The 14173-nt window shown below is 46.5% G+C and overlaps 1 protein-coding gene across 1 annotated transcript; it reads right to left on the reverse strand.

Annotated features, from left to right (window-relative positions):
* Window positions 1–7064: 7064 nt before the first annotated feature.
* On the reverse strand, window positions 7065–8413 carry LOC4333108 (uncharacterized). The gene has a single exon (XM_015774327.3). It carries the CDS (start codon window positions 8362–8364, stop codon window positions 7279–7281), a length of 1086 nt encoding a protein of 361 aa, XP_015629813.1. The 5' UTR covers window positions 8365–8413; the 3' UTR covers window positions 7065–7278.
* Window positions 8414–14173: the final 5760 nt, after the last annotated feature.

The following is a 14173-nucleotide window of genomic DNA, read 5'->3' on the forward strand; positions in this document are numbered from 1 at the left end:
CCAAAATAATGCAGAAGAGGTAAACTTATTACTAGCAGCCTTAATCATTTGAGCATCAGAAAAATCATATATATCAAATTCATTGTCTACTGCTAGCTCCCAATCAATGTATGCAACAGAATCATACTTCCCATCATAGAATGGTAATTTAGATGCAACTTGTTCAAAATTATAGTCGTGTACCTCATATGCATCACGTGGAGAAGTCGTCATATCTCGTCGAAGGTGTAGAAGTCGATGTTCTCGTATTCCCTTACGCAATCCTGCCATGGTTAGTCGCAAACAAGAAACACACAAAAATATGCACGCTCCTATCAACTACTAGGTAGTGGCAGCTCAAATATCACACACACTCAAGCTTTTAACCAAGCTCTTACAAGTTCTTACCAAAGCAAGCGGAATGGTGATGTACACCGACTTAACCAAGCACCCCAATGGAGGTTGGATGTATCGATGCGTTGGCAAACACTTGCTGTACGGCTGCAATCAGATCTGTGGAGCTCTGGGTAGGCTTAAATATGTAGCAAAGGGATAGCAAATGCTCAAATCAGAGAATGCAAAGTTGAATAATGGTTCAAAGTCAAGTACCGTGTTGGTCCTAGCTAGAACGTACTAGAGACGCGAGCCTAGACACAAACGATACCACAAGATAGCACTAGGAACAACTCATGCACAACTCTGATATATGAAGTTCAGCTCAAACATAACAGTATTTTCTCTTTTCTTTCTTTCTTCTTTCTTCTTTTCTTTTTTTTTCTTTCCTTTTCTTTTCTGTTGTTTTTTTTTGTGCGGCTTTTCTTTTCTTTTCTTTTTTTATGCACCTTTCTGCCTTTTTTTTCTCACTTTTTTTCTTGATTTTTTTAACAAAAACTGACTCAAGGACCTTAATGTAAGGTTACAGGGACTCAAACGTAAATATAAAATTTACAAGGACTCAAATGTAAAAGTCCAAACTCAAAATTAAAATTATACAAAACTGGAATGTACTCGTCCCGAAGGTTCCGTTTTTGCAAACGGATCTCCAATCCGACACTTCAAAAATTCTCACCTAGCTATGTGGGAAGACACGGTATGGATCTAAACCGAGAGAAGAGAGACAGGGAGTCGGACTCCACCGAAGTGGGATAGTAATACGGGAATCACGTGGGGGTGGGGACTAGGAGGAAACAGACTCGGCTATAGATGGAAGCAAACCAACCGAGAAGGAAACAAACCAACCGACAAACCAACCGACTGATCTAATCTGCAAAACTTCCTCCAAAAACCGATTTGTTATCCTTTCTTTCTCCTTCCTCACGTCTTTCTCCTTCCTTGCGCGTTTCTTCCTCCTCGCGCGCAACAGAAAAAAAACACGGGACAGTGCGCAACCACTCAACTGGAACCCAGATACAGCTCCACAACTTCAAAAACTAACCGACAGAAACTTATGAAAACTACAAAAATAGAACCGTGGCAGCGAGCCGATTCCGTTTTCGTAGGTTCCGACGATAACAGAGACACGGAGGCGACGACGACTCTGGTATAAAACGTGACCAGAACTCGAAACTCTAAACGAACTAGACGCTAAGACTAGCAACACGACGAGACGATGCAACACAAAATTTAACAAAGCAAAAACTGAAAAGAACAATACAATGGCACAATATGGCTAGGTAAATGATACGGATTTTTTTTTGTATGGCTATTTTCTGGTTATAGGAAGATAAAAACTCACCGAGCAACGAAAGCTCTGATACCACGTGATAAACCCTGAGTTCGTCTCGACACTCAAGGCTGTTCTTGGCCCGATCTTTCGGTGAGTTGATGATAACTACGATTTGGAAGAAACGTTGATGACCCGACTACAACCGTACAAGACGTTGCGTTGCGCCTTAGCGATCGATACACCTCTCCGTGGGTTGTTGATCTTGCCGGTACAAATCAACCTTATTCCTGTAAGCAAATCGAAGAAACAAGCAAGAACAAGATAAAAGCAATCTGAATTGCAAATAGGAGTTAAATACGAATGATAAGTTGGGGTTCCGAAGAACAAGCAGACGGACGGTCTAGCCGACACGCGCGCTGCAAGCAAGTAGCAATGGCTAAACTTTAATCTATCAAAACCCAAGAAACCCAAGAAGGGGTACCTAACTATTTATAGAGGTGGGAGGACGACCAAGAGGGTCCAAGGGTCGTGCTTCACCAGATTGGGGTGCACCCCACATGGGCCCCACATGGGCCAGGGTCCCAAACAAAGTTACAAGCCCATTGGCCCAATACAGGTGACGCAGCACCTTGCTTCTGTGATTGCGGCCAAACGAGATAGAATTCCGAGATGAGGCTAGATCCGTTGGAAGGAGGACTTCGAGAGCTTTCCATCAAGTACTCACGGGCCCAAAACGGAGCACGTATGTAGATTTGGCGGCCGTTTGAAGTCAGCAATGTAACACGTGGCCGAATCAGATTGCAGCACATGGAGGACTTGATCTTGATGTCTTCTTGTTGATTCATGATGTGAGCAATGGTTGTATCCATAGTAGCCATGGTCACATCATCTTCTACTACCGAAACAGAAAAAACGATAACTAATCCCTGCTCCAGCGCGATGTCGTCGATGGCTTCCACCCGGACCATCTCCTGGTCCACCTCCACGGAGCGCTCGGCGACGCCGGACTCCGCCTCCTCGTCGCCGGCCACGCTCGTGGTCTGTCCGGTCCTCTCCATGTCTCGGCGTCGAAGTGGAGCTCCTGCACGGCGACGGAGAGGAGGCCACCGATGCACTGCGCGAACCCGTCCTGGATGAACGCCTCGTTCTCGATGAAGGAGAACGTCCCGCCGGTGACCTCGGCGATGGTGTGCATCGCCACCGCGTCGTGGTCCTTGCTGAAGCCGAACGTGTGGACCGGTGGGGAGCGGTCGCCACGGCCGCAGCCGTCGGTGCGCACGAAGGACGGCGGCACGAGCGTGTCGTAGTTGGCGTCGCGGCCGCCACCTCCTCCTGCTCCGGCGCTGCTGCGCAAGTCGGCCAGCGACGACCGGGAGCCGCCGCGTGTGCCGCTGCCTCTCCGTCACCTGGAGAGAGAGGAGAGGAGAGTGGGATGAAGAGAGGGGATATGGGGAAGAGAAGAGGAAGGAGGAGGGGTGAGGATGACATGTGGGGCCCATGTAGACCCCACCATTTTTAATTAATTTGTGTGTGAAACTAACACGTGGGTCCACGTTGGCGACACGTCAATGCCACGTCAGATGAAGACCGAGTCAAATCAACCACGTAGGCGCCACGCCAGCCAAAACCACTCTCAAAACCGCCGAGGGACCCAATCTGCACCGGTTTTAATAGTTGAGGGATTCGTTGTATCTGGTTTTTCAGTTGAGGGACGAAAATCGAATTCGTTGACAAGTTAAGGGACCTAAGATGAACTTATTCCAATATCTGTGTATTGTTTACTTCCGAAAACATACCTTTTCTTATAAAAATTCTTATGTCGGAAATGTATAGGGATATTGTGTGGAGTATATACGTTCCTCTTCTTTTTCCTGAATTTTCTTTTGTGAAAGGGATATTTTGCTTTTGTTTTTATTGACTTGTATTATGTGGCCACTAGAAAAGTTCATGTCTTTGTGGACAAAGTTATTTTGTCATCTTCACACACACACACAAAAAAAAATCATTCTGCCAGCTTCTAAAATGAATAACTAACAACTCCCTTCTTAAAAAAAAAAGAACTACTCCATCAGTTTAATATTATAACACTTTCTATCATTGCCTATATTCCTATAGATGTTATGTGCATATATTCATTAACATATATATGAGGACCATGATAGAAAGTCTTATAATATGAAACGGAGGAAGTAACCTTGTACTAGGATGTTACATCTTAGTATAATAAATTTGGACATAGGCTGTGTTTAGTTTGTATGCCAAATTTTTTTAAGTATACGGATATACATTTGAAGTATTAAACGTAGACTAATAACAAAACAAAAACAAATTATAAAATCCGCCTGTAAATTGCGAGACAAATCTATTAAGCCTAATTAATCTGTCATTAGCAAATATTTACTGTAGCACTACATTATCAAATCATGGCGTAATTAGGCCCAAAAGATTCGTCTCGCGATTTACATGCAAACAGTGCAATTGGTTTTTTTTCATTTACATTTAATGCACCATGCATATGTCTAAATATTTGATGTGACGGAAAAGTTAGAAATTTGAAGAAAATAGTTTGAATCTAAACACGGCCAAAAGCAACCTCATACTAAGATATTCAGATTCGTTCTAGTATGAGGTTGATTTTTTTTGGGACGAAGAGAGTACACGTGTAGAAATTAAGCTAGAATATGGACACATTTTGGATCGGTCATTGGACACATTCACTGCGAGTTTGAGTCCATTATTTCAATCTTGAATAATATTACGTCACCATGAAAAAAAAATTAGTCCAATTAATGACCTTAATTCACGCTATGCTCTATCAACCTTTAATCTTACAGGTTCAGATGCATGTTTCATTCCAAGAAGGAAAAAGTACACCGAAGGTCACTCGACTTGTCATCGGGATAAAAAACGTACTCGAACTACAAAACCAGATATGCGATGTCCCTTAACTATACAAAACTGGTCATAATAGGTCTTTCGGTGGTTTTGATCCTGGTTTTGTACTACGCGACTGCTCAGTCAGCGTGAGACCCACGTGGGACCCACATATCAGCCACCTCTTTCTTTCCCGTCTTCTCTCCCTTCCTCTTCTCTCTCTCACTCTTCTCTGGCTTTTGGCAGGCCGGCGCCGCCGCGGAGGGAAACTCCACCATCTACTGCGCCTCCGCAACCAACTCCTCCGCCAGTGGTTACCGCGCCGTCACGCCATTCGTCAGCTTCTCCCAGGTATCCGGCGGCGGGGAGGCTTTGTCTGCGGGCTGCAGGTCGGGGGATGCGCGCTCTTCCGCTGGCCCGCCGCGGCGCCTTGGTCAGCTCAGGCGGGTGTACAACGGCCCGGACCAGCTCGTCAAGCTCGCCGTCGGGGACGGCCATGTCGCAGCATACGACGCTGAGGCGCGGGCCATACGATGATGGCGTTCGCCTCCCTCGTCTCCGGCGACGACTTCACCTGCGCCATGGAGACGAACACCTCCGCCGTTCGGTGCCGGGGCCCGCGCGGTGGCGCCGTGGAGGCGGGTTTTCTCAACACCTCCATCTCCACCCTCACCGCGGGAGGTTCCCGCGCGTGCGGGGTGAGGAAGAACGACGGCGGCGTGCGCTGCTCCGGCGGTGGTGTGCTCGCGCCGCGCGAGGACCTGTACATGGATGGCCTGGCCATCGGCGACTCCCACGCGTGCGGCCTCCCCCGGCCAAACCACACCGCCACGTGCTGGAGCCTCGGGTGCGACACCACCACGCTCTACTACCCGGCGGTCAGCACGACGTTCGAGCTCCTCGTCGCCGGTGGTAACCTCACATGCGGCCTCGTGTCGACCAACTTCAGCTTGCTCTGCTGGTCGATGGATGGGTTGATGGCGGCGGAGGTGAATCTGCCGTCGATCCTCCCCGGCGTCTGCGTCTCTGACAACAGCTCGTGCAAATGCGGCCTGTTCCCGGACTCCGGGAGGTTCTGCAAGGTCTCCGGCGACATCATCTGCAAGGTCTCGCCGCATCCATGCGCAGGGCGGGGAGAGGAGCGGAGGTGGAGATGGACGCTGCGGCGGTGCTCAATCGACCAATCGACCAAGCCACCGCCGCCGCCGACTCCTTCCCGCGTCCTCCACCGGCCCCGCGGCGACACCCTTCCCAGGTCACCGCTCTTCGCTGCTAGTGTGCCAGGGCGAGCGCCGCTGCCAGGATGCTGACCCTGGCCGCGGCCTCCTCACCCTCGCCGCCTTACTCCCCTCGCCGCCGCCGACACTCCTCCCCTGCTCCCGCGTCGTCTCCGCTGCCGCCGCCGCCACGTCGCCGGCCACCAGACCTCCTCTCCCGCCTCACCCCGCCGGATCTCCTCCTCCGCCTCGCCCCGGCGTCCGCCTACCCAGAGCCAAAGAAAAGTGAGAGAGAGAGAAGAGGAAGGGAGAGAAGAGGGGAAAGAAAGAGGAGGCTGACATGTGGGCTCACGTGGGCCCCACGCTGACTCAGTAGCCACGTAGGACAAAACCGGGATCAAAACTGCTGAGGGACCTATCGTGACCGGTTTTGTATAGTTAAGGGACCAATCATATCTAATTTTACGGTTCGAGGATGTTTTTATTAATCCCGATGACAAGTTGAGGGACCTTTGGTGTACTTTTTCTTTCCAAGAATAGAGTTGGAGAAAATTGGGCCAAAATCTTTCTACAGGCCCAACTCGGCATTTCTCTTCTGGCTCCCATTTTTTGCCCTTCAGTTTATAAATCGTATTTAATATTTAACTTTTAAAACTAAAATTTGAAGTTTATTTTAAGATTTTTCATCAAAGTTTATTTTTTACATTGACTTTTAAATCACTAAGGACACATATATCAAATTTTTACCACAAACTATTATTTTGTTGATAAGACTTATAGCTTATAATCAGCATACGGACAACCGACGGGAGGCGAAACCCAAAGCAAACAATATTCATTTTTTGGAACAAAACATTTCCTTTAAGCTAAGAAAATTAGGTTTTAATTTGTGACAAAACTTGGGCACCCTTAGGCCTCGTTTGGCAATGCAAATACTTCCCCATACCAACAAATGGGCCAGAAAATTTAGTTCACATTATTGGCCTACTTCTGGATAGGCTAATATCTGTGTATTGTTTACTTCAGAAAACATACATTTGCTTAAAAATTCATATGTCAGACATGCAAGGCAAGGCAAGGTAGGATTAAAACTCTGGAGAGCAGTCGAACAGAAGAAATTGGTCAGAGTTCTCATTGTTTTCTATAGTTGAAACGACTGGTCATATTCAATTTCACTTCAGGTAGAGGTTGGTTTGGCTTGCCCGCACTAGTTTGTTCTTGCAGCAACAATTGGCGCCGAGGTACTAGGAAATGCAGAAACACAGCCCTTCCCAAGATCAAAAAGGCAAAACTGTAGTCGCAATGCCAAGAGATTTCTGCAAGAAAACTGAGCAAAATCAACAGTTTCATTAGCTTCACCATTAGTTCCAACACAGTGAACATCACAGGAGCAGCTTAATTAACATTGTACCATTATTAGCACCATACTGCATCTAAACGGCTCGCCGATTCTGAACTATTAACTACTTAACACTTAACTAGTAGCAGCAGCAAAATTCTCCATAAGATTTGGTCATCTCTGAACTAAGGTTTCAAGCTGCTTCAGTGCAACATCTTGGCACCCAGATAGACAATGCAAGCAGCGACGGCGAGCGACATGGCGGCGACCAGGTTCTTCCACCCGATCCCCGAGGCGCTGCGGCGAGCCTTCCGCGCCGTCCGGACGGCGGCGTAGTAGCGCCTCGGGCTGGCCCTGAACACGGCGCGGGGGACGCGCGCACCGCCGAGCCCTGGGCCCTTCATCGTCCGGCAGGTGAGGGCGCACACGGCGCCGCCGAGGAACGCCACGGCGAGGAGCGCGATCGCCAGGAGCGCATACACCGCGACGCCGCCGTGGCCATGCGTAGGCATGGGCGTGGCATCCGCCGAGCAATGCGCTCCTCCTCCCATGGCGGCGGCGGCGGCTTCCGGGAGATTCTCGACGACCTTGTCTCCGGCCGTGACCAGCCGTCCGCAGAGGTCGTGCGCCTGCAGGAGCTTCGACGCCATTGCCAGCCACGGCTGCGACGCCTCGGCCGCCGACCCCGCCGCGTTCTTGGCCGCGTCCGGGAGCATCTCGACAGCCACAGCGCTCACCGCGACCAGCCACCCGTAGAGTCCCCAAAGGAGCTTCGCCGCCACTGCCAGCCACGGCTGCGAGGCTTCTACCGTGTACTCCACCGTGTTCTTCGCCACGCCGGGGAGATTCTCGACGGCGACCGCAATCGCCGCAACCAGCCACCCGTAAATCACCTGCAGGAGCTCCGCCGCCGCTGCCAGCCATGGCTGCGAGGCTTCCACCGTGCTCTTGGCCACGCCGGGAAGGCTCTCGACGGCGACGGCGACGGCCGCGAGCATCCACCCATATAGGCCGTGCAAGAACTCCGCCGCCACTTGCAGCCATGGCGCGGAGGCTTCCATCGCGGACCCCGCCGCTCCCTTGGCCACCGCGGCGGCGACGGGGAGATTCTCCACGGCCACGCCTCTCGCGGCGACGAGCCAGGCCCAGAGGTGGCGCAGCAGCCACGCCATTGAGGCACCCACGGCCTCCCTTGTCACGGCCGCCGGGAGCATCTCCACGGCGAAGGCCTTGGCCGCGTGCGCCGCGCCGGCGACGACGGCCGAGAGGTTGGCGATGGGGACGACCATGGCGACGAATGGCTCGCTACACTGTGCGGCTCGCGGCTTCGTTTCTATCGAGGAGACAGTGAAGGAAAAGATGGGCAGAAAAGGAGAAGCGAAAAGACGCACCCACCCAGGCCGCACCGGGTGAACTGAAGAAAAGTAAGGGAAGGATGCAAAATTGCAAACGGCTCAACCTGTAAATCCGTTTATAGGCAAAATTAGTAAGTAATCTACGAATTGATTTATAGATTATCTACTAATTTAATTTTATAAATGAGTTTATGGGTTAATTCACTTACATCTCTATCTCGCAGCAAGTCGAGTAAAAAAATCTTGGATTACTCTTTGTTTAACTACGAATTGATTTATAGATTAGCTACTAATTTAATTTTATAAATAAGTTTATAGGTTAATTCACTTACATCTCTATCTCGCAGCAAGTCGAGTAAAAAAATCTTGGATTACTCTTTGTTTAACGCGAGTCGGCCCGCTTACATCCCAGCAGCAAGTAGCATGAGTGTGCTTTGCGCTTTGCTTAGCGTGGTTGTACTCCGGCGGTAGCACACACTGCAACTTGCAGTGTCTATCTTGAGCACATGTGACCGCCGATCTCTAGCTGAAAATGTACTGAAATCAGATCAGCATCCTCTCTTTTCTTCCTTTGAACCAATAATTGCGTATGAAATTTCATCGAAAAACTGGATCCATTTGCTACAAGAACGACAGCAGAGACAAATTCTCAAGGTTCCAGTAATTTTTCTAAATATAAGATGGGACTATCTATATTTATGATGCTGTATTGAAACTTATATATTTTGCATTATGAGTTGCATATATTTTTCTAATATCTACTATATTGGATAGCTGCAAATAAAACCATCAAAAGCTGCACGTTAAGTTTTTAATTAATCATGTTATAACAACCGCGACGTCTCATAAATATGGAAACCAAAGTTTGCCAGTTGCCACAGCAATATGCACGGACAATCGGACATGATCATACTAGCATGGGACTAAAGAAAATCCGCCGCTTCAAAACGTGTGATGGAGGAGAAATTGTGTGGACGCAATTCTAGCAATTCCTACATAAGATTAATTGTTGCGTACGGTTAATTTTGTGCGAGTACACCATTCTAGTAGTAGGTGGCATTAGTATAGTTGTACTCTAACCATTCTTTTATATAGAGTAAATATCACAAAACCCCAAGTTTTGAGGCACATGTAGCATAAAACCATACATGTATTATGATTTGTTTCAAGGAACCCTAAGTTTTTGGGATAAAGTGTTTAAAAAAAATCATGCTTATATCACATACTCATAATTTCATTATTATATATAATAATTTGAGCATATGTTTACATCAGTACGCTCAAAATACATACCCCTCGAGTGTACTTTATCTTTCTCCTTACTCTTACATTGCACGATAGAAAAAACACAAAACAACCCTACTAATAATGGCATATTCACCGGTTATTTATATTGGTAAACATTAATCACACTACTAATAACTGATGCAACGATGCTCGTTAAAATGAGGCTAAGGTTTATATAAACTCTGGAATATCTCATTATTTTTTTGCAACTATTATGCGTAAATATATTAGCAAAACAATAATGTAAGCTTAAACATGAGGTCTCTTGGACCATTTCACCCCAAACCTAGAGTTCTTTGAAACAAATTGTAATATCTGGGGTTTTACATTATGAGTGCCAAAAACCTAGGGTTTTGTGAAATTTACTCTCTGTATATTTTTTGAAACGATTTAATAATTTAGGAAACTACTCACAATGCTATCGAAGGTATTTAGTTGATCACATTCTTGATGGGCATGACTTCCATGTTCATATCTCTTTTTGTTCCCTTCCGTATCCCCTAATGAATCAATGGTGGCATGTGCTCCATGCTGCCCGGTGGTATATAAAGGAAAAAACTTTCTTCACCAATATTTCCTTAAAATCATTTTGAATCAACTTATTAATCTTTTAATATTTAATTTATTTTTCCCTCAAATAATTATTATAAGGATAATTTTGTTATTATTGGGAAGGCATTAAGAGGTACATTTTCTAGTGTAGAACTTTATACCTCCACAAAAATTTTAAGTAAAAACTTTTGGAACTTACATGTACTGTCTCGAGAACCATAATATTTCTCTTATTATGAACTTAGTTTCACCCATCGTCTATCGAGAACGCACCCATTAGTCACATAGCTTAACACACTGGTGGAGAAACCATCTTTCGTCGGTCGGCCGATTTCCACAATAGTCCCGGATGCAATAAAAACCGGGGCTAAAGATGATCTTTAGTCCCGGTTCAAAGGGGTAACGGGCATATTTGATCTTTAGTCCCGGTTTGTGTTACCAACCGGGACTAAAGATCATCTTTAGTCCCGGTTCGAATGCTGTCAGGACCTGTCAGGCCCCCCCGGGATCTTTAGTCCCGGTTGGTAATACCAACCGGGACTAATGATCCCGGTGATCTTTAGCCCCGGTTGGTGCTACCAACCGGGACTAAAGTCCCACCCCTATATATATGTCTTCTTCGTCCTCCAGCTGCCCGAGCAAGCTTCAAAATTTCTTCAAAAAAGAGGGGAGGTCATGCCAAAATTTCTATTGAATTTATTTTGGTGATTACATACAAATCGGAGGTGCCTAAAAGGTTTGCAACTTCATCCTCCAATGTTTTTTTTTGTCATACTACATTTGCACCTATGTTTTGCACACTTTTTTTGTCTCCAAAATTTAGTTGTAAGTTGATGAGAGAGAAAATGTGTGTGGGGAAGAAAGAATATATAGAAATTTAGTTCATTTGCTAAACAAGGTTTTATAAAATAGTTGAGAAGGAAAACTCTAGTGAAAGTTAATATTAAATAATAGAAAACAAACTAAAATAAAAATTAAAAGAAGTAAAACACATTAAAATTAGTTTAAAACTTTACAAATAGTTTTTAAGAATTATTTGGTGTAAAATTTTATGATTTTTGTATGAATAAAGATATCTTATAATTATTGTATGACTGTCATTATTGTAAGAATAATTATTTGTGTGCGGTTTTTTTGACTCATGTAGATGGATCGGCAATGGATGTACGCTGACCGGCGGTCCAAAGAGTTTATTGACGGCGTGCACTATTTTTTGAGAGTGGCCGAAGCTAACAGGCAAAGGGGTTTTATTTGTTGTCCATGCAATAAGTGTAAGAATCAGAAGGAGTATTCTGCATCCAGGACTATTCATTTCCACTTGTTTGAGTCGGGGTTCATGCCAAGCTATAATTGTTGGACATCCCACGGAGAGCAAGGTGTTGAAATGGAAGAAGATGAAGTGGAAGACGACAATATTCCGGACTTTGCTCAGTATGTTGGATTTGAAGGAAATCAAACGGGCGAGGAGGAAATAGCTGCTGATGGTAACGACGTTGCGGATGATCTTGGTCAGATGTTGCAGGACACCAGGGAAGACTGCGAAAGTGAAAAGGAGGCCCATAAATTGGACAAGATGTTGGAGGACCACAGAACTTCGTTGTACCCAGGTTGCGAGCAGGGGCACAAAAAGTTGGATACCACTCTGGAGTTGTTGCAATGGAAGGCAAAAAATGGGGTTAGTGACAAGGCATTTGGCGATTTATTGAAACTCGTCAAGAACATTTTTCCGGGGGGAAACAAATTGCCCGAGACAACGTACGAGGCTAAGAAGATAGTCTGCCCGTTAGGACTGGAAGTTCATAAGATTCACGCATGTCCGAACGATTGTATCCTATATCGCGGTGAGGAGTATGAGAACCCAGAAGCATGCCCTGTTTGCAAAGCACTACGATACAAGATTAGACGGGACGATCCAGGAGAAGTTGACGGGCAGCTAACAAAGAAGAGAATTCCTGCTAAGGTGATGTGGTATTTCCCTATAATACCACGGCTAAGGCGTTTGTTCAGGAACAAGGGGAATGCTAGAATGTTGCGATGGCACGCTGAAGAGCGTCAACAGGACGGGATGCTGAGACACCCCGCCGATGGTTCGCAGTGGCGAAACATCGACAGAAAATTTAAAGAATTTGGAAAGGACGCACGAAACATACGGTTTGGTTTGAGTACGGATGGCATGAATCCTTTTGGAGAGATAAGTAGCGGCCATAGCACTTGGCCCGTTACGATGTGTATCTACAACCTCCCCCCCTGGCTATGCATGAAGAGGAAGTACATAATGATGTCGATTATTATTCAAGGCCCCAAGCAACCTGGTAACAACATCGACGTGTACCTAAGACCACTGGTCGAAGATCTTAAACAGTTGTGGAAGAAGGAAGGTGTCCCCGTGTGGGACGAGGACAAACAGGAGGAGTTTAACCTACGAGCGCTGCTGTTCGTAACCATCAACGATTGGCCTGCACTTAGCAACCTATCCGGACAGTCCAACAAGGGGTACAAGGCTTGCACTCACTGTATGGATGAAACAGAAAGTACGTATCTTAAGCACTGTAGGAAGGTTGTATACATGGGTCATCGTTGATTCCTTGCAGCAAACCACCCGGTACGGAAGAAAGGCAAGCACTTCGAACATAAGGCCGACCACCGTACGAAGCCTAAACATCGCAGCGGGAAAACAGTGTTTGCTATGGTTAAAGATCTTAAAGTAGTGTTCGGAAAGGGGCCTGGAAGCCAGCATATAGAGAGCGAAGATGGTCACACGGCGATGTGGAAAAAGAACTCTATATTTTGGGAGTTACCATATTGGGAATTCTTGGACGTACGCCACGCAATCGACGTGATGCACCTCACTAAGAACCTTTGCGTAAACCTTCTTGGCTTCCTAGGTGTATACGGAAAGTCGAAAGATACACTGGAAGCACGTAATGATCTGAAGCATATGGAACAACGCGGCGACCTTCACCCGGAACCAAAGGAGAAAGGAAGCCATTACTTGAGTCCAGCCAGCTACACTCTTAGCAAGGCAGAGAAGGAAAGTATGTTTGAATGCTTGGAGAGCATAAAGGTACCGTCTGGATACTCCACGAATATCAAGCGAATAATAAGCACGAAGGAGAAGAAGTTCACAAACCTAAAGTCTCATGACTGTCACGTGTTGATGACACAACTGCTACCAGTTGTAATAAGGGGTATCCTTCCAGACAATGTCCGGGCAACAATAACAAAGCTATGTGCATTCATGAACGCAATTTCGCAGAAGGTCATCGATCCGGATAGATTAGAAGTCCTTCAGAATGAAGTGGTGCAATGTCTCGTCAGTTTTGAGTTGATATTTCCACCTTCATTTTTCAATATAATGACGCATCTGCTTTGTCACCTTGTGAAAGAGATCCGTATTCTCGGGCCTATGTACCTACACAACATGTTTCCTTTCGAGAGGTACATGGGCGTTCTGAAGAAGTATGTTCGTAACCGTGCTCGTCCAGAGGCAAGCATCGCCAAGGGTTATGGAACAGAGGAGGTCATCGAATTTTGCGTAGAATTTATCGAAGACCTTCGCCCAATCGGGGTACCTGAATCACGCCATGAAGGGAGACTACGGGGAAAGGGAACTCTCGGAAGGAAAGCAATAATGACGGTAGACAACAATTTATTCCGTAAAGCCCATTTCACTGTTCTGCAACACTCTTCATTGGTAGCTCCTTACATCGAGGAGCACTTGGCTCTAGTTCGCGCCAGGAACATCGGTAAGTCCGATGCATGGATTACACGGCATCACATTGATACTTTCCCCGCGTGGTTACGACAACATCTCATGGGTAACGAGTCGATCAACCAACAACTTGCCTTCCTGGCGAGGGGACCGTCTGGGTCGATCGCGACATTCCAGGGATATGAGATCAAT

Source organism: Oryza sativa, chromosome 3 (assembly GCF_034140825.1).
Source record: "Oryza sativa Japonica Group chromosome 3, ASM3414082v1".
Lineage (NCBI taxonomy): Eukaryota > Viridiplantae > Streptophyta > Magnoliopsida > Poales > Poaceae > Oryza > Oryza sativa.